The 18,214-nt window shown below is 42.1% G+C and overlaps 1 protein-coding gene across 2 annotated transcripts in view; it reads right to left on the minus strand.

Annotated features, from left to right (window-relative positions):
- SDK1 (sidekick cell adhesion molecule 1) overlaps positions 1–18,214 on the minus strand; it is a 382,650-nt gene that overhangs the window by 119,238 nt on the left and 245,198 nt on the right. For both annotated transcript variants that reach the window (XM_074553325.1, XM_074553324.1), the window contains exons 9-14: positions 17,883–18,077; positions 16,575–16,691; positions 16,177–16,344; positions 14,110–14,212; positions 12,863–13,039; positions 4,945–5,081 (exon numbers count right to left, since the gene is read on the minus strand). In XM_074553325.1, the coding sequence (XP_074409426.1) occupies positions 4,945–5,081; positions 12,863–13,039; positions 14,110–14,212; positions 16,177–16,344; positions 16,575–16,691; positions 17,883–18,077 (897 nt within the window). The remainder of the gene's footprint in view (positions 1–4,944; positions 5,082–12,862; positions 13,040–14,109; positions 14,213–16,176; positions 16,345–16,574; positions 16,692–17,882; positions 18,078–18,214) is intronic.

Below are 18,214 nucleotides of genomic sequence, written 5' to 3' on the forward strand. Positions count from 1 at the left end.
CTTGGGCAGTGGTCCGTTTCCTAGAGCATTTCATTTGTTTACTGCCAGTGTAAACACCACCTGAGAGTGCTTAACCCAAGCAGCTCAATGTAGTGAGCAGTTTGATTCAACAACAGGCCCTATTAATCTCCTCAGCACCTTGGGGCTTTGCTCTGTTTATATGCTGCATCTGTAGAATACTTTATTAATTCTTTTTCCTCTCCTGGTGGAAGATAAAAGATCTGGCAGGAAGAGAGATTAAACTGGAAACTAATATAAACGAAGCCTATTCATCTCCTGGGCACTCTGATTCAGAGAGGAGGGCGGTTCAGGGAGCATTTGCTCACTCCTGGAGCACTGGATACACTGAGTCTGCAGAGTATCTTTAAAATTTAAATGTCAAGTCTTTTTTTTTTTTTAATCAATAAACAAAACACTGCAAAAAAATGGATCTCCCTCTTTAGATGCACACAACCAACCCCAGGATTGTGCAGAAGCTCTTTTCACTGTGGAGAAGAGCAATTCTGACAAGGGAAACATGCCATAAAATTTTTAACAGCGCCTCTCCTGTCCTCCAGGGATGGCTGTCACTCACCTGTCCCAGGAAGCCTGGAAAAGCTCCATGGTGACAAAAGACTTGCCAGGTCAAACTATTAAAAAGGTCTCTGTTAGACTGAACAGACTCTGCTAATCCTTCATTTAACTTAAGCTGCCCAGAACATACTCTGGGCTCTGCTGCTCTTCCCCTGTAATTGCTGTTGTCTGAACAACTTCCATGTTGAGCTGTCTGTCGTCTTACAAATATTGGCCATTCTGAATTAACTCTGATTGCCTCTCCAGCTTAATTTATTGGAAATGAAGAATCTCACAGGCTGTTCTCTGGTTTACAATGTCATTTTGGGGTTTTAGAAATGACATTTTTTTCCTGTCATTAATTTTTGGATGCGCTTGTGACGCATTCAATAACTCTGGCTATGTGCCAGGAGGCATTTCTTCTCTATTTCCCTGTCTACCCTACAGTTCATGCATTAATTGCAATTTCCCCAAAAATCATTTCTAATTTGATGTTACCGATCAGATCTACTGCAGAAAGCTGATTTTTGCAGGTCTGGAACACATTTCCATCTCTTTCCTTCTCCAGGGGGTTTCGCATAGATGGCAACATAGGAATTTGCTGTACTGCTGGAATACACTGAATTAATCTTTCAAACCTTTGTAGTGATATGATATTGCACAAAATCCAAATGCAAGCTAAATGGTTCACCCTTTGTTTGGTAAGACCTATACAAGGTCTAGCAGTGGCCTGAAAAAAAGTATCTTTTAAAACGATCATATCTAGATCTGAATCACAATCATAATGACAATGCAGTTTTACTTAGATTTTTGCAAAGATTTATCAATGGGTTCAATATTTGCCATTTGAATATTCCTACCAAATTCAGGGTGACAACTCATAGGTTTTATTAAGCATGTACAGATGCATTCCACAGGAGCTTTTATTATCTCCTCATTGGCACAACGTGATGATTCTGAGTTATATCATCACCTTACACAGCACAGATATCCCAGAATACAATAAAACAAAAATGGGCTTTTATCTTAATTGTTCTCAGCAGAATTCTACAAGTCTTAATTCATTTCTTCAGTTAAAAGAATATTCAGAATATTTTTTTGATTAATTCCTCCAGTCGAAACCTCTTTGGAATAAAATAAGCATATCCCCTCCTAACTCCATGAAGACACTTCATTGGAATTCTGAGGTAAATTGCAATGGGGCTAAACAGGTCATGAAACATCCAAAATTATATTAGTGCAAATGACAGCAATGCATGGTACTATTTATTTGAAAATCCTATTTCAAATCAAGGTTCACATTCTTGGCTCTGTGTGGGCAGGAATACTTAATGACTGTGTTTCCTTGGAACTGTGTTTTTCAAATTAGATTATAAATTTGCCCCCAAATGTTTAAGGCCATATGTCTCAAGTCACCCACAGACATAGTCTACTGTGAATACTTGTATTTTGAGAATTATTGCATTGTGCCAAATACATTAATTTTAAAAATTAGGTGGCTAGAGTCGTTCATATTCCCAGCAATTTATGTGCCCGATCTGCCACTGTTTTCTTCCCTCTAATTAAAATGAGGGTTTTGTATCTCTTTACTGAATTGATATTAATGAAAAGGAGTTCTAATCCATGCCAGGTGGAGTGACACGCCTCCCTCTAATGCAGCTGGTAATTAAACCCCTGAAATTTATACTCGTTATTTTGAATCCTCTTCAGCTATTTCTCTGCAGCAGACACTGTTATGTTTTCATTGATGGTAAGTGCTTCAAAACCTACCATGGGTCCTAAAGCTGTGAGAAAGTTATCCAAAACAAAACAGCTAAAAAAAGCAACAAGGCTACTTTTCAGCACCTATAACCAAAACACAAACTCCAAACATTCAAACTCCACAGAACTAAGAACAAAAGCTGCACAGCGTTGCTGACTGGAAAATAAAATCTAATTCTGGTATCCCTCCTTCACATCTGAAAGTGAAGGGGGACTGGGGTGGGAGGCACATTGCTCTGCTGTGACAGTGACAGAGCTCATGGAGGGTGTTCCCTGTCCCCCTGACAGTCACTCCTTCTGCAGCACAAACCCCAAACAGAAACTGTCTTTGAAAAGCAAAGAGAGTTTCTGCAGAGTCATATCAGGCCAAGCTCTACCTACACAACATCCAATGCCATCTTTGTGCACAAACAGTGCTTGGGATGGCTGGGAACAAAGGGAAGGTGATGGTTTCCAGAGGAGCAGGAGGTCTGGAGAAGCTAAATATTAACCACACACTGCTGAGATCAAAATAGCCCTGAAAAACAAACACTTCAGGAAAATAGAAACCAAAACAAGCCAGTGTCAGTGTGCAGACATTTCAGTCAGTGTTCCAAACCAAAGCCACTGCTGACATTGCTGTACTGCTCTGTGTATATGGAACAAGAGAGCACAGCAACAGTGGAATATCCAAGGGCTCAGATTCTTCCCTGTTCTGCTTCTGTGGGCACTCATTTAAACATTGCACATAAAAACAAAGTCAATAAAGACAAAAATTTAAAGGACAGCAAGACCTGGGATATATCTGGGAGTTAAGATGCTCAGTTCACAACACAGCTGGCCTGTTTGCAGCTCTGAGCTGTGGCAGGACACAAACCTGTGCTGTGGGACAATGAGACCCTCTCAGTGGCAGACTGCAATGACAGCAGCCAAAATTATTTGATCTATCACAGAGTGAGCACTGGTTCACAAGACCCTGTGTGTTCTCAGGGACTGTGTGCATGCTTTCCAGAGAACTACTGTTGATTTTGGCTAAGCCTTCGACAAATTTCAGTGAATTAATTCTAAAATGATGGCACATCTACCCCATTCCTATACAACTGCAAAGCATCCTTGGTAGAAAGGACTTGAAGACCTTCCAAACTCCTCCATGACAAAAGAAAGATGATGGAAAGAGATGATCTTCATGGTCCCTTCCAAATGAAACAATTCCATAATTCTGCTGGCACTGAATGAGCTGCCTTTTCTTTTAGGGACTTGTCCCAGTCAATGCAGGATCCAAGTGCACATGTTCTGCCACCTCTGTGCTGTCTCTGTGTAAATACAGCTCTAGGACCTTTCCGTCATATTCCCAGACTGGGACTTCACGAATTTGTCATCAACAAAGCCACTGGGAAACAAGGAGCAGAAGGGAAACACCCTTGGGCAAAAGATCGGGGAGGGAAAAGAAGAAAACCAGGCAGTTACTGGCCTGTAGCTATGGGAGGGAAGGAGAGTGAAAATAAAAAGGAATGTGGTGGTAAAAAGGTTGAGGAAGAGTGTGAGTGCAGGATTGTGGATTTTCTTACTCATTTGTTACAAAAAGATCCAGAGTCTTTGATTGAAAAGAACTATTTTAAGGGCAGCAGTCCTGAGCACGACTTTGCATTTCTGCTAGGACTAGAAACCTGCACTTAGCTTAACAGTTGTCAAGATCATTGGTTCTGGGACCTCCACATCTGAGAAGTTATACACTCCAGCCTGCAAAGCAAAAGCCTTGTATGTGATCTGAAGCTCAAGCTTCCCCCTCAAGCTCTCAGTGTGGCAAAACAAACTGCTGCTCTCCAGATAATCAGAAATCAGAACTGTTTCACATTCAGTTATGCAGTGACTAATTTCAACATGTCACAAAAAGTGATGCTCTTAATTTTTTCATCAAGAATCAATTGTTCAGCTTGGATTTCCAGCTCCTAGGGTGATAGAGATTAGAAAGTATTGCCAAGGTGACCGATTTCCATATACCCTCATCTTTCCATCAGCTCCTAAAGAGGCATTAGCAATGTCCCTGAATAACCTTGCAGACTGAGAGCCTGGTGTACAGCATGATAAAACTGGCAAGTGGCAATTCCCAATGCCCAGGTTTGTAATGCAGGAAGTCAGATACTTGGATTGCACTCAAACATCCTCAACCACCTACCTAATGCAAGGGTGTAAAATGATAATCTACAGAAAGCAGAGAAAATATATGAGCCCACAGAGAGGTAAGACAGCAGTTCCTCTTGACATCCAAGTTTGTTCCTTTGATAGACCATCAGTTCCTTAAATTATCCCCATCTCTGCATCTTTTAGGTGAAATTTGGGCTCTAAATGCCCTAAGAAATCCATGAAACTGAAGGAAAAGCCACGGGAAGGAACAAACTGACTGCTGCTGTACTGAGGAATGAGCTGTTGTACCTCAAGTCTGTCTGGCAACACCAGAGGTGGAATTTCTAAGCCCTGTAAATCAATCCCTCCATCTCAGCCCTCTCTGTCACTCCACTCTTTCAGCGTGCAAACCCCTGAGTGTCAAACCCCTTTGTGCAGGCTGAAGCAAACTGCAGCAGCGCTTTGTCAGCAGCTCTGGGGAGAGGGGATGGTTAAGGACACCGTGGGGCAGAGAAGTATTTGACTTACTGTTCTCAGAGAGCTCCACCACGTAGTAGAGCACGGGGCTGTTGCCGTCGAAGGGGCGCACCCAGGAGAGCACCACGCTGCGGCTGTAGGAGGAGTTGAGCGTGGCCACCAGGTTCTGAGGGGAGTGAGGCAGCTCTCTGCAGAGGAAAAGGGTGAGAGAAGGGGGGAAAAAAAAATAATCTATATTTCATTCAGCTCCAGTCTTACAGGCAGTTAAAGGCAGGCAACATCAGCCCCGTGTGATGATGGATATAAAACCACCAGCAGCTATTGTACAATTAAATAAGTGAAAGACATCGTAGAATTCTTCACAATTTTATCCTTTTTTGGGGAAAATAATAAAAATTATGCTGAAAGTCCCAAGGCTGATGGATAGAACAGCTAATGGACATGCTGCTAAATGTGGCAAAAAGCCAAATTTCATCCTGTTTTTGACTGAGCAAGTTGGTCAATAAATTTCCTCTCTCACTTTTTCTCCCGTCTTACAATGATGTCCTACAATGTGACAGCAGTGATACATATAAACAGTAAAACACATGGGAGATATGATTTAACATGGAATTTTTCATACTCAAGGAAGCAGAAGACATTGACACTATCCACACAGAGCGACTAATCAAAATTACCATATGTATTCTTAGGCTACAGAACAGCTTGATTTACTCACGGATTCAGGCTTATCCTGTCATGGGTAGAATCCTTCCTCCCTATAATAAGGATTTTTTTGGAAGCACCCAACCAGAAAATGCAGTGAAAATGCCTGAAGAAACCCCATGGAAATACAACATAAAACATTTCAAAAACAAAAATAAAACAGCATCTCAATTAAAATGTGTAATTTCTACACATAAAGGAAATTTGTGGAAAAACATTTCATTTGTACCCATTGGCTGAAAGTGGGAGCTGCATGGTGGAGTGAGAACACTAAATTCTGCTGCAACCCTTAAATGCTGATGCATTTTAAGAGATAAAAGCCCTTCAGCATTACACTTAAGCATGATTTTTACTCCTTATCATCCTGATTCCTAAAGAGAACGAGGATTTCAGAGTGAAGGAAAAGCAGGGAGGGCCAGTTTTACCCATTCAATCTGCCTTTCTCCTCAGGAAGGCTGAGGGTGACCCTTCCACAGCTCAGGCCAGAGCAGAAAGCCACGAGGGCACTCACATGCTTAAATTAAAAATGCAGCAATTCCTGCTTGTGATGTATTTTGCCACTGAAGGCTCAGAGTTATTTAAAAACCGCAACTCCTCAGCCACTCACCAAAATAAATACAGGCTCTGGCTCCAAGCCAGAACAATAAATATGTCCTGGATTTCTGTTTCTACTGGAAGATTGAGGAACATATGGAGAGCCAGACAATAGTTTTATTATTTTTCTGTTAAGCCGCGAATGCTTTTGTTTACGCATTTCTGATGGATACACACTGTGGAGTTAGCACCAAAAAAAAAAATAAAAAAAAAAAAAATTGCTGGAAGAGCCAAAGAGTGGCAAGAAAAACACACAGCTAATGAGGCACCAGAAGCAGAAGGCACTTCCCTGCCCACCTCTCTCCAGGCAAGAGGGGTTGATATTTCCTAAGGCTAAACCTGAGACTCAAAGCCTTGTCTCATCTCATTTGACTTTAAATGCAGAACCAAATTAGCAGCACGGTGACCCCAGGCTCTTTCTGTAGTAAACATGGAATGACACCTCAGGGTGTGATTCAGATCTCAACTTCATTAAATTGCTTGCTTGAGATGCCTTGATGGTGAGGAGTTTAAGTTGACTGGTCTCACTCCTTTCTGGGCGTGCACTGACAGCTCAGACATGGCCACTTTGGGGCTAAAACAAACATCAGGCACAGCAAGGATCACGTGCGGGCCCAAAGGGAGTAGATTTTGAACAGAGCACTGTGAAATTTTGGACAAACACATTTAGGGAAGAGGGGGGACCTGGAAACAAAGCAGGAGGGAGCTGACCTGGGAGACAGAGTGTGGCTGTCACTGGGAAGCGTGGGGGTGTAAGATACGGCCATTTACCCAGGGACTACAAGAGTGTGCTGCTTAATTTTGAATGAAACATTAAATTATAATAAACATTAAACCTCCACCACAATTTATCATTATGTCCTAGGCAAGCTGGTTGGAAAAGTTTTTGTGATTAAGCTGGCAAAGGTAATTACTGAAGGGAAGAGTGAAACGTCGTGTTGCTACATGGCTCACTCAAGTCCCAGTCCCCGCTTCATTTATCACCAGTCCCTGTGGGGAAGAGCTCAGGAGGGGCTGTGGCTCCAGCTCCTCCTGGATGGCCACAGAAGCAGCAGTGTGGGAGGAATGGCTGAGGGGGAGCTCACAGCAGATTATCCCCATGTGTCTGATTTTCTGGGCAGCCAATGAGCACTCCTTCTATATATTATGGGTATTTTCAAGGTGTGCATTTGCTACTCTTGATGTCCCATACATTAGAAGGGCTCAATTAGCTCACTTGAAGACAGAGACTACACAATTAAGAAAGACTTAAAGCTCGGTCTCTTTTTCCAAGCGCACAAGACTCGGAAGACTTTTGAAAAAGTTTCCCTTTTATTCCCCATTTGCCCTGTTTTTTAAATGCACAGACTGAGTTAAAACCTGAGGTTTTGTTTGCTTAGGATTTGGGTTTAGTAGCTTTTTCTCTCAGATTGACAAGGACAATCAGCAGCAGCACAAGGGAAATGGGCACTTTCTGTTCAGACAGAGATTGAGTAGCGTGAGCTGCTGCCTCCATCCAGGACACCCCATCCACAAATATCACAAATATTGGGTTTGTCTTTACCCAAACGTGTCCACACTGAGCAGAAACAGATGGTGCTCACAGATTTAAACCCCTCAAGGCTGACAGAACAAGTGCCTAAGAAACACACCTGGACAGAAATGAATATTTAAAGCTACAAAGACATTTCAGCACAGGAGTGTACCTCTCTCATTGCAGTATGCAAAAGCAGAGATTAAAAAGTAGTAATTTCTACTTGAGCATGCACTTACACTTTGTCTCCTCCTTATTTGCTACCACATACCCTGTGGAAGGGATGATAAATGAGACCGGTACCGCCATCATGAATATTCATGTTCCCCAAAGAGATCATTGCTTCTATTTTTCCTTTAAGAGGATTACTTTTTCTTGCTTCCAACACCCAAGAAATTATTGCAGAGCATTCTAATTTCAACCCCTTCTCAGGGTGAGGAGGACCTCAGACTAGGACTGGTCAGCACCAAGAAAGTGGATGAGGTTTAGAGCAATAACACCCAGAGCACTGAACAGACCTTGACCAGACACGCAAAGTGTAATTCCATCATTAACTTTCTTTTGTTAACTGAAGCCCCAACAGGAAATATATGGAAGTTTTTCAATACAGAATATCTTAAAACCTCATTTTTCTAATGCTGAAGAGTTGCATGGAGGCAAGTTTCCATAACTTATATTATGTGATAGCAAAATATGTGCATGGACACTTTAAAATCTGTAATTGATAGATAACCCCAGGGTTAATGGCATTGCCACCAAGGTGACCTGAGGGAACTCTGACAAAGCAATTAAAGTAGTGCATTTGCAAGAAAAGAACATGAAGTCATTGTGACAATCTGGGAGAGAAATATTAGCCAGTTGCAGATGATACATGCTCAAAACAGAAACCCTAATGTTTTGAGTCAGCTCATCACTGCCAGAGGGCAGCTGAAAAATTCACTCAGCAAACACACAGAATGTTTTATAAAATTAGGTAAAAGCAGACTATTTGCAAAGAAAAATAAACCAGACACGGTTTGGAGAGACTTCTGAGAAAAATGGTCCAACAGCAGGTAATTAGAGAGACTGTGACTGAAGAGGGGATTACTAAAAAGGCACAGGAGATTAAACAAGTTTTCTTGTCAGTCTCTGAAAAGCCCTGCTCCTATTTTCTAATGGACTCCCTCAGTCAGGTCCAGCAGGCAGGGGCTGCTCAGGAGCAGCTGGTTCATCTGCCAGGGCTGATAACAGCGCAGGGCTGAGGCAGGAAGGGAATGCAGCACTCAGCCCTGATGGCTCTGCTCCGAAAAGTTTATCATGGTTTAAATTAACAAACGTGGCAACTGTTGCTCAGGACTTTGCAGTTTCTCTTGCAAAAGAATCCTCTCCAATTCCTGCAAGGCAGCCCTGAGTTTTGAGGCTCTCTGTCTCTCACAGGTCTGTAACACGGGGAATTTTTGGAATTAAAGGGTTGCTGAGTTCCAGGGTGCACAGATTTATTTCCCATTTCAATCTGCTCAGATCTGGAGATGACTTGGGAAAGAGGCTTGAATTTTATGCTTTCTTTTTGCTCAGAACACCTACATTCCTGCTATACCTTCAATGACAAACAGACACAATGGCTTTTATTTCCAAATGCATTTCTGGGAGATATTTCTCCTTTGAGTATCAAGTGCACTCAGACTCAGCAGTGAACCTTGAGTCTTGGATGACATCTCAATAGAGAGCTTGGAAAAATAAATAGAAGCCTTCTTTCCAGTGAGGAAGGAATAATATATTTTCAGGTTTGACATTCCTTCTGCTTTCTCTCCCTGGAGAAAGGAGAAGAGATGGGCAATTGGAACCGAGGGATGTGGGATCTGTATCAAGTTACATTTGTAATTGGACATCCTTTTTATCACTTACCCTGCATTTGTCACACCAATTTTAATTTTAGCAATAATTTTTATAGGATGTATTGGGAAGAAATTGGAAGAAGTGGCAATTATAAATAGTCCAGTAAAAAGGGTATCCAAATTCATGGATAGATGGCTGACAAAGGCAATACTCTGCATTCCTGGCAACCCACTGGGGTTTTTTATAAGTGGTTAGCTCCCCTCTCCTGCTTTTGAAGAAGACAGAACAATAATAGCTTTTTCTCTGATGAAAGGGAACAGAAAGGAGATGAACTTGCTGCCAGGAATAAATTGCCTATTTTTGTATTACATTGTCCTTCCCATATATTTTGCATAGAAAAAGAGCCTAAAAGATTTTACTATATGTTGTGACATAACAGAGGCTTGTAGAGGGCTTTGATTTTCCAACAATGCAACATTACCATACTTTGCAGTCACATTCATACAACAAAGAGATCCTCTAGCTCGGGCTGCAGACAGGCTGATATTGAGCAGTGGGTATCATCAGGCACAGATAGTGGTAATTCCGCATATTTTATACATCCTGAGAATCCTCAGGATACTTTGAGCTGGAATCAGCACAGTTTCCCATCAGGTGAGTGATACATGGTGATAACTCAGCTTTTGCAGCTTTAGAAACAAGCCTTTTTTCCTCTGTATGTATTTCAGGCTAGTGTTTACAGGACTATAAAGTAAGCTAAATGAAGCTGGGATGTTTCATAACATGCAATTACTTTCAGGATCAAACTCTGTGACTTGCAGGGATGCAAGAGAAGCGGGGGGCTCATCACCAAATGTTTCTGATATGCAGTCGAGAAATTCTACCAGGAGAAAAACAAAGTCAGTGTAAAATTAAAATCTATCTCTTGCAGAATAGAAACATCACTCGCAAATGTTTTACCTCATGCAAATCAAATCAAGTGATGTACATGGAGAATAAACACATTTAGAGAGAAGACAAATGAATGAATAGAGTATCTTGACTAGCAATTAGTTTCTGTGCCCAAGTACCATCAGTGCAAAATTGATGAGCAAGGTAACCTTTGGCTGCACTTTAGCAAGTTCTTCATTAGTTTTCTGGCTTTCCTTTGCAAATATTTTATTTCTTCTTTCATGCTGAGGGAGATGATCCATCCTGTCTGCAGCACCAATGTCTCTGTGCCGTGCTATCCACACAATTTCTTCCAGCAAGGAGCACAACCTTTGTACCTGACCCAGCCTGACTTCCAGCAAGGGCAGGCAAAGGAAGAGAGAGCTTTCTTTCCTTCTTTTCAGAGATTTGGGAACTGGAACACTCAGAGATTAAATAATTGAATCAGTTTGAACAGAAATCAGTAACAAAATTATTTGTGCCTTTGATAATTCCTCTTGATGGGCACAGAGGTGGAGAAAGAACATGCTGGTTCCTGGAGGGGGAAAAGGTGAGGAGAGATTTGGAGTTGTCAGGCAAGGCTGTGTGGGACACAGTTATCCATTGGTGGCTGCTCCAGTCTGTAACTGGTTGAGAGGCCTCCTTTGAACATTTGTCTGCCATTAGTGCTACTCAAGGCACTGAAGTGTAAGTGCTCATCGATGGGAATGTGCATGCCCTGTTTGTTAATGCTCTGCAAGGGGGAATTATCCAGGAGAACAGGGAATGTTACAGATCTGTCATTCCTATACAAGCGGGAATTTAATTTAAGCTTTACTTCAGACATTTCCTTTCCACATATTTTCTTCTTCATTTCACTCCTGTTGTATCGTGTATCTCTCTTCCTCGCAGATCTGTGCTGCTGAGCCAAACGATAATGATGAAAGCTGCACGGAAACGCAATGTTTTCTGGCAGTATTGCACTACCTGCAGCCCTGCTTTGAAATGAAATGTCACAATTCAAGGTATTATTGAGTGACTTATCAGTTACTTGACTCCTCTGAAAGAGTGGGTCTGATAGATTCCTTTAATTCCTCCAGGAAAAACAGGAGATGGGCAATCAGCAGCAGAACATCAAAGGAAGTAGAGAGGCAGGATTTAGAGGCAGTCCCAGTGCATGGAGAGCCAGCCAGCACAGCTGGAACAGCTGGGGTGCCTCAGCAGGGCACACAGGATGAGCCTCTCCCAGCCAACTTCTAACCCAGATTTTGTGGACCATAAAAGAAGCTCCTCAGTGGTCAGTAGGGAACTGCAAGTAAATCCAATTCCTGTGCTGTGCTGGGCAGCTTTTGCTATTCAGCATTAGGAGTCTGTCCTGCTACTGAAGTGTTTAGCACATATTTATAGCTTTGTTTCAAAGTCCAAGCTTTAACATTCTTTTCAGTCCTTACTCTGCCCTCCATTCAAAAACAGCCTCAGAGAAGAGCGAGCGTGGTTATGTAGCTGCAATATATTCTGAATTGTCTTCTGCTCTTGGATTCTAACCAGCAGTAAAATGCACTGCGGGAGGAGAGCTGAGGAGTGCTTAATTAGAAAAAGAATGTATGACCGCTCTTGGAAAATGGGCATCTGATGGAGCCTTGGCACTGTCAGAATGATGCTGTATCAAACAGCCCTCTGCACAGCAAATCTCAGAGGTGAACTCATTACACTGCCAACCACACAATTGCCATCTTCTCAGAGACATCAGGCATGACCAGCAGAAACAGATGCAATTTTAGTTGAATTAAAGTGTGCGTACTACTCGAGCAAATAAATAAATAAATAACTGTACATAAAACATTACCTTCTTTTTTTTTTTTTCATTTGATCTGCTCTACACATGTACCAAACCCACAGCTGTTGCTTTTACTGATAAAAATAAAATGGAAGTGCACTTCACCCCAGTGGAATGACAGAAATAGAAAATATGGAACCATGTAATGACATTTTTATAATCCTTTTCCAGAGCAGAATGGCACTTTAAACATTTTTTTGTTTTTATTTTTAAAGATCCATAGGAATAAAGAAAGTGATACATAAAAATTTTTTTTTCCTGAAAAATGATGTATAAAGAGAATGCAAGAGTAAGCAATGCCCATCCAGGGAGCAGCTATTCTGATAAATGTTTAACAGAGAAAAACTACTAAAAGGAAGAAAACATTTTCTTGTTTTCAAACTTTAGCATCACAGCACAGCGCTTGGGCTTTATGGGGAAGCCCTATAGCATGGGGTGAAAGAAGGATCCAGGTTTAAATTAATTTCCCTTAAAAAAAAACCCACACCAAAAAATCAGAACTGCTGACTCTCCACAACACCTGGAGTGAAATGTTAGAAAAACACCTGAGGGTGTCTGAAAGGCAGTGTAGGGAGTATTTAAGCTGGAGCACTCACATCACTTCCAGCCGCGCTGCCCTGGAGTCGTTCCCTCCGGAAGAAATGACCTCACAGGTGTAATCCCCGATGTCCCCCGACCACGTCTGGCTGATCAGGAGGGTCCCATCCTTCTCCACTGTGATCCTGGAACTGCTGGATGGGTTTATTACAGCACTGTCCTTCTTCCAAAGGTACCTGAGTGTTGCAATACCTCAGTTATTGATCACTCGTAAGAACACCAGAACAGATTTATTTGAACTTTGCTGGAAGGGATCAGCTCCTGTCATCACGTGTTAAAAATGACAGGCCCCTGCAGCTACTTTCAAGAGCAGTGGTTTTTACAAATTTAAGTTTTAGGTCAAGCGATCAGAATGAAAAATGGAATTCCATCTGAGATATTATGTATTTTACAAGGAAAAGATGAAGCACTCATACACATCCAAGTTCTTAAGTTCACCCCCACCAGAACATTAACCCTGCAGTTAATGGTGGGTGCTGGCCAGCTCAGTAACATTGGACTGCCAGCATCAGAAACTTGTTGAAGGTTTGCAAGAGCTCACATATCAAAAACCCCTCCCAACACATCACAGAGGTGTGGAGAGCCACAGACACAATTTCCCCTAACTGAAATTTTTATACCTGTATTTCTCTTTCCAAAGTTCCTTCTGCAGCTCACCCTTCAAGCACTCTCCAAGCTTTTCCTTGCATTTTATTTCATTTATGTTGCTTTCAGACTACATTAATTTTTATGGCAAATTTATTTTCAAGTTTTGAGTTTTGCCTAAATGCTCTAATGCAAATTTTAATAGTCCAGACAAATTCTGGTTTCCTTTACATGGTTAGAACAGACTATAAGCCCAAGTTATTGAGTTGTTTCCACAAACATGGGCATCTCTGGTGTGGCTTTTATGCACCCCAGAGTAAACACTTCTGAAATCCTATTCCTTCTCTTTGGCTTTTACTCTCATTAAGTATCAGCCTCTGACAAGTTGGTTTTATTGATAGTGTATTAACCTTGACAGTAAAATCATGGAAGGCTATATTGAAGTCATGAAGTGGAACATAGCTCATTGTAAATAATACATAAGGCTGAAATGGAAGATGGGATTTATATGATTAATGATATAGTGTACAACCTTATAATGCAGTAATCAGGGGTTTGGTGTGAAAATCTGGGGTCCAGAAACTTTTCACCTAGTGCTATCCATACAGCTTATAAAATTAAACTGGGATAAACCACACAAAGGAGAAGTGCCAGCACCAACCTGATTGAGATTCTGGGGTCGTGCGTGGCCTCGCAGCGCAGGGTGGCCGTGGTTCCTTTGATCACCGTGCTGTCCTCGGGAGGGCGGACGATGGCAGTGCGATCTGAAAGGAGCACAGCTCAGGTGAAATCAGAGCCTTTAGCCTCGGCTATTCACTCCGAGAGCAGCCACCGAGCCTTTGTCATTCAAAGCAAGAGGGACACTGCTCTTCAGCCCTCTGCTGTGAAGGTTCCCCTCCCTCTACAGACATTGTGACACGATGTGGGGTACAGCATCTCAGGGCATGAGTTCAGCCCGGTGGAGAACAATGGTAAAAGTCTCCAAACTCTCCCTTGGCTTGTGCAAGTGTCTGTGGCAGCTCCCTAAAATCTCAACGAGTGTGTGGCAGCAAACACCGAGTCAGGAAACGAGCCACGCTCAAAAACACAAACAAGACCCAAGGAAAATCTGCACAAAGGAAAACGCACTTGTAAAGTATTGAGAAAGAGGTAAATTTAAACCTACAACCTCATCAACTCCAGGGCAGTGGAGGAGCTCCTGGAAGAAAAATCTTCCATATCAGAAAGATGTTGTTTACTCAAATGTTTCAGAACATTCTTACTCAAGCCCCTCCTAGAGGCTCAGAACACAATAATTGCTGTAACTACAGCAACCAGATCCGGTGTGAAAGATCCCCATTATTTGTCACACACAGGAGGAGCAGCAGAGAGCAGCAGCTGAGGCAGGGAGACAACCAGGATGAGCTTGGAAGATATGTGGATAATGTTAACAAGTCCCAAGTCCCTACAGAGATAATCAGCATCTACTGAGATATCTCATACATGCACAAGGAGGGACCATCAGCAAGATCAAAAGCTGACTCTAAATAGCATGGAATTTTTAGCATTACTCCTGATGCACATATGTAAGACTTCTGGCTTTATAATGGTGCTGTTGCTACACAAAAATCAGGTTATATTCACTTTTCTTCCCCTCATGCAGTACAGGAACTATCTTTAATACCTGTAAGAACCATGACTTTGAGAATTAATAGGAAGGATCTCCTTTAATTAATCCATACACCCGGATATCATTCAGTTTACAGCATCCTGAAATTCCTACCAACTTGATATTGTCAATTAGACATAAACACGATGGCCACATGACACAAAAACATTACAGTTACTGCCAGGAATGTTTTCAGGTATTCCTAATTTCAAAAGGAAAAATGTGGCTGATTTAGCTTGCAGAGTTTGGGGATTAATAAATGCCAAATATGCACCACACATCAGCAGCACAATCAGTACTTCAAGTGCTGGAGAGCAGAGAAACCACAACATTTCTTTATTAATCCTCATCATCTTCATTATTTTCAGTTGCTCTTAGTCCCTGCTCAGGGATCATTATTTTGTACCTTGAGTAGTAAAAACCATGTTATACTTCAATTGAACTCACTTAGGAGTTACACAGGTGAACCTCTTGGATCAGACTCACTTCCTCAACAGAAGAAATATAAATATACAGAGATCAAGGGAAAAAGGTGAATAACAAAATAATTTCATAGGATGCCCTGTCCCACACCAGTCTGTAGTGTGAGGGATTAGCTGAAATCTGCTGCACTTTGATTTGGCTTCCAACAGCACCCAGAGCCACAAAAAGTACAAAAGTGTGAGGAAAATCCTATCTGTTTTGACTGTGGCCACTGCCTCAGTACCAGCACAGATTGCTCTGTGCTACCTGCAGACTCCTGGAGGCAGAAACCACCTGAAACCAGCCAAATCTACAAGTTAAAAGCTCAGACTTGCAATGCGAGACACCAAAGCAAAACCTGACTAAAACTGTAATTGTGATTGAAGCTCTATTTAAATACACTTCCTTTCACAAAATAGAGATTTATAGGCATAATTCTCCAAACAAAAAGGGTATTTGTGATAGGCTTCCTAAAATAGACACATTATTCCTATTAAATCATACAAGTAACGCTATTAACGAGAAAAGCATAATTACTAATGAAAATTTCCTGAGCCTACAACAAAAACTGATTAATACTTGATTAAAGTTAGACTTTAAACAAAGCATTATCCTTACTCCACACTGTCAGCATCACAAAAGCATTCAGAGCTCCTTCAGAGTTGGCTGCACAGCAAGTGTAATTGCCAGCATCCTGCAGGAACACGGGCGTTATCTGGAGCCCTCCAGACTCGAGGAGAACGAAGCGAGGAATCTGCACCGAGCCACTGGCTAAGATCTGCTCTCCTGAAACACACGGGGAGCAGCATGGTTAGTGTCAGGCAGATCAGGGATCTGCAATTCCAGCTCTTCCAAAATGTTACATCCTGTCCAGGCCAGCGGCTCATGATGAACCCGCTGCTCACGGGACCAGGGGAAGGGAGCAAGAGGCACTGAATGGATCTACAGGATCTCAGTAACAGGAATGGACAGGAAAATGTGGATTACAGCTCTTCTACATGTTAATAACTGGCTACCTTTCTTCCAGGAGATGGCAGGTCGTGGAGCCCCTGAAACCTCACAGGTCAGAACTGCAGTCATCCCCTCAGTGACCGTGGTGTCCTCTGGGGGCTGGATAAAGGTTGGCTTGATGTCTGGAATAAAAAATTCAAACAAACTCAATGCCTCACCTCTCAGAAAGACCCTTTAACTGTTACCGTGGATTACTTTACATCCACTTTTATAGAGCTGATCATGGACAAGGACATGACAATAAGACATGAAAACCTTTCAGCAGTGACTGTAACCTTTTCTTATTCATCTCCCAGGAATTGCCTAATCCTGTTTATTACCTACACAGAAAATAAAAATCTATCAGTGCTTGTACCTGTACAAGTAAGATAGGTTAAAGAAAAAGGAAGATAAAGCTCAAAATGAGTGTTTGGGGGGAACTTGAGAAATCTAGATAAACAAAACTATTTTCCTTCATCTTCATAACAGAATTCTTTAAGATGAAAAGCAACTTGAGAGAGGCATTAACTTTGAAACTTAAATGTCAGCCAAAAGAATTTAGAACCTGAGCCTTATCCAAGACATTTTCTAAGTTTCTTTCTCTCTTATTTTCCCCCAGTTGCATTTTATTGCAGTTTTTTCCCTGCAGTTTCCTAGATCTATATTGAACTGGGGCTGATTTATTTTCTTAGGCCAGTAGGAATTCTGGTCAGTATGTGCAAAGTGCTCCTAGGCTAAAAATCAGCTTCCTGAAGGGAAGTTTAATATTACAGAAATGACTGTTAATAATCACTGTTAAAAGACTACTAGGATTTGTAATTCTTCCATAGAGAAGCATGCACTTCATTAACAAAACCATTTAATCTGACTTTTTTGGCCAAAAAAGACTTTTAACTTGAACTTTCTTTCTTTCCCCTGACCAAATGCAGTTGCAGACAAAGGCAAATAAAATGATAGCATGCACAATCATGAAGCAGTAGCTCAAGTTCAGAATGGAATTACATTAGAGTAGAAATTGGAAGGAAACGAAGGAAAGATAAATGCATTTCACGATTAATTTTTTTTTCTTTTCGCTAAGATCTCTTTTTGCCATGTGAAATAGGGGAGTTCACCTCAAGCCAAGCTCTCCTGATGTCATGGAGAGATTTCCAGATGATTCAGCACATTGTGCTGTGCACAGGGGCATTTTGGGGTTCCTTACAGCTGGAGCATCTACGCTTGACAGGAATTCAGAGTTCTGCGGGTTGAACTAAGGCAGCTCTGAGGAATGTGGTGGCTGTGGGGTCACCTACAGGAATGACCCCCCTGCACCCGTGGCAGCGCTCCCCACTCACTGGTGACATCCAGGTAGGTGTAGGTGTGGATCTCCCCAGCCTGGTTGCTGGCGAAGCACTGGAAGATGCCGGCGTCCTGCGGCCGCAGCGCGTGGATGCGCAGCCCCCCGCTCAGCAGCACCTTGTACCGCGGGTTCTCCAGCCTGCTCAGGGGCACCGAGTCCTTGTACCACACCAGGGTGGGGATGGGCACACCTGTCAAGCAAAAACAAATCACTGTTAGCCTCTGCAGAGCGTGTTTCAGACCTTGTTTTCCTGTCTTTCTATGCCAATTATTTGTATTTTTTCCAGGCTGCTTTAGATAAGTGGAGGCTGCATCGCACATTATCAAT

Source organism: Zonotrichia albicollis, chromosome 16, assembly GCF_047830755.1.
Source record: "Zonotrichia albicollis isolate bZonAlb1 chromosome 16, bZonAlb1.hap1, whole genome shotgun sequence".
NCBI classification, from domain to species: domain Eukaryota; kingdom Metazoa; phylum Chordata; class Aves; order Passeriformes; family Passerellidae; genus Zonotrichia; species Zonotrichia albicollis.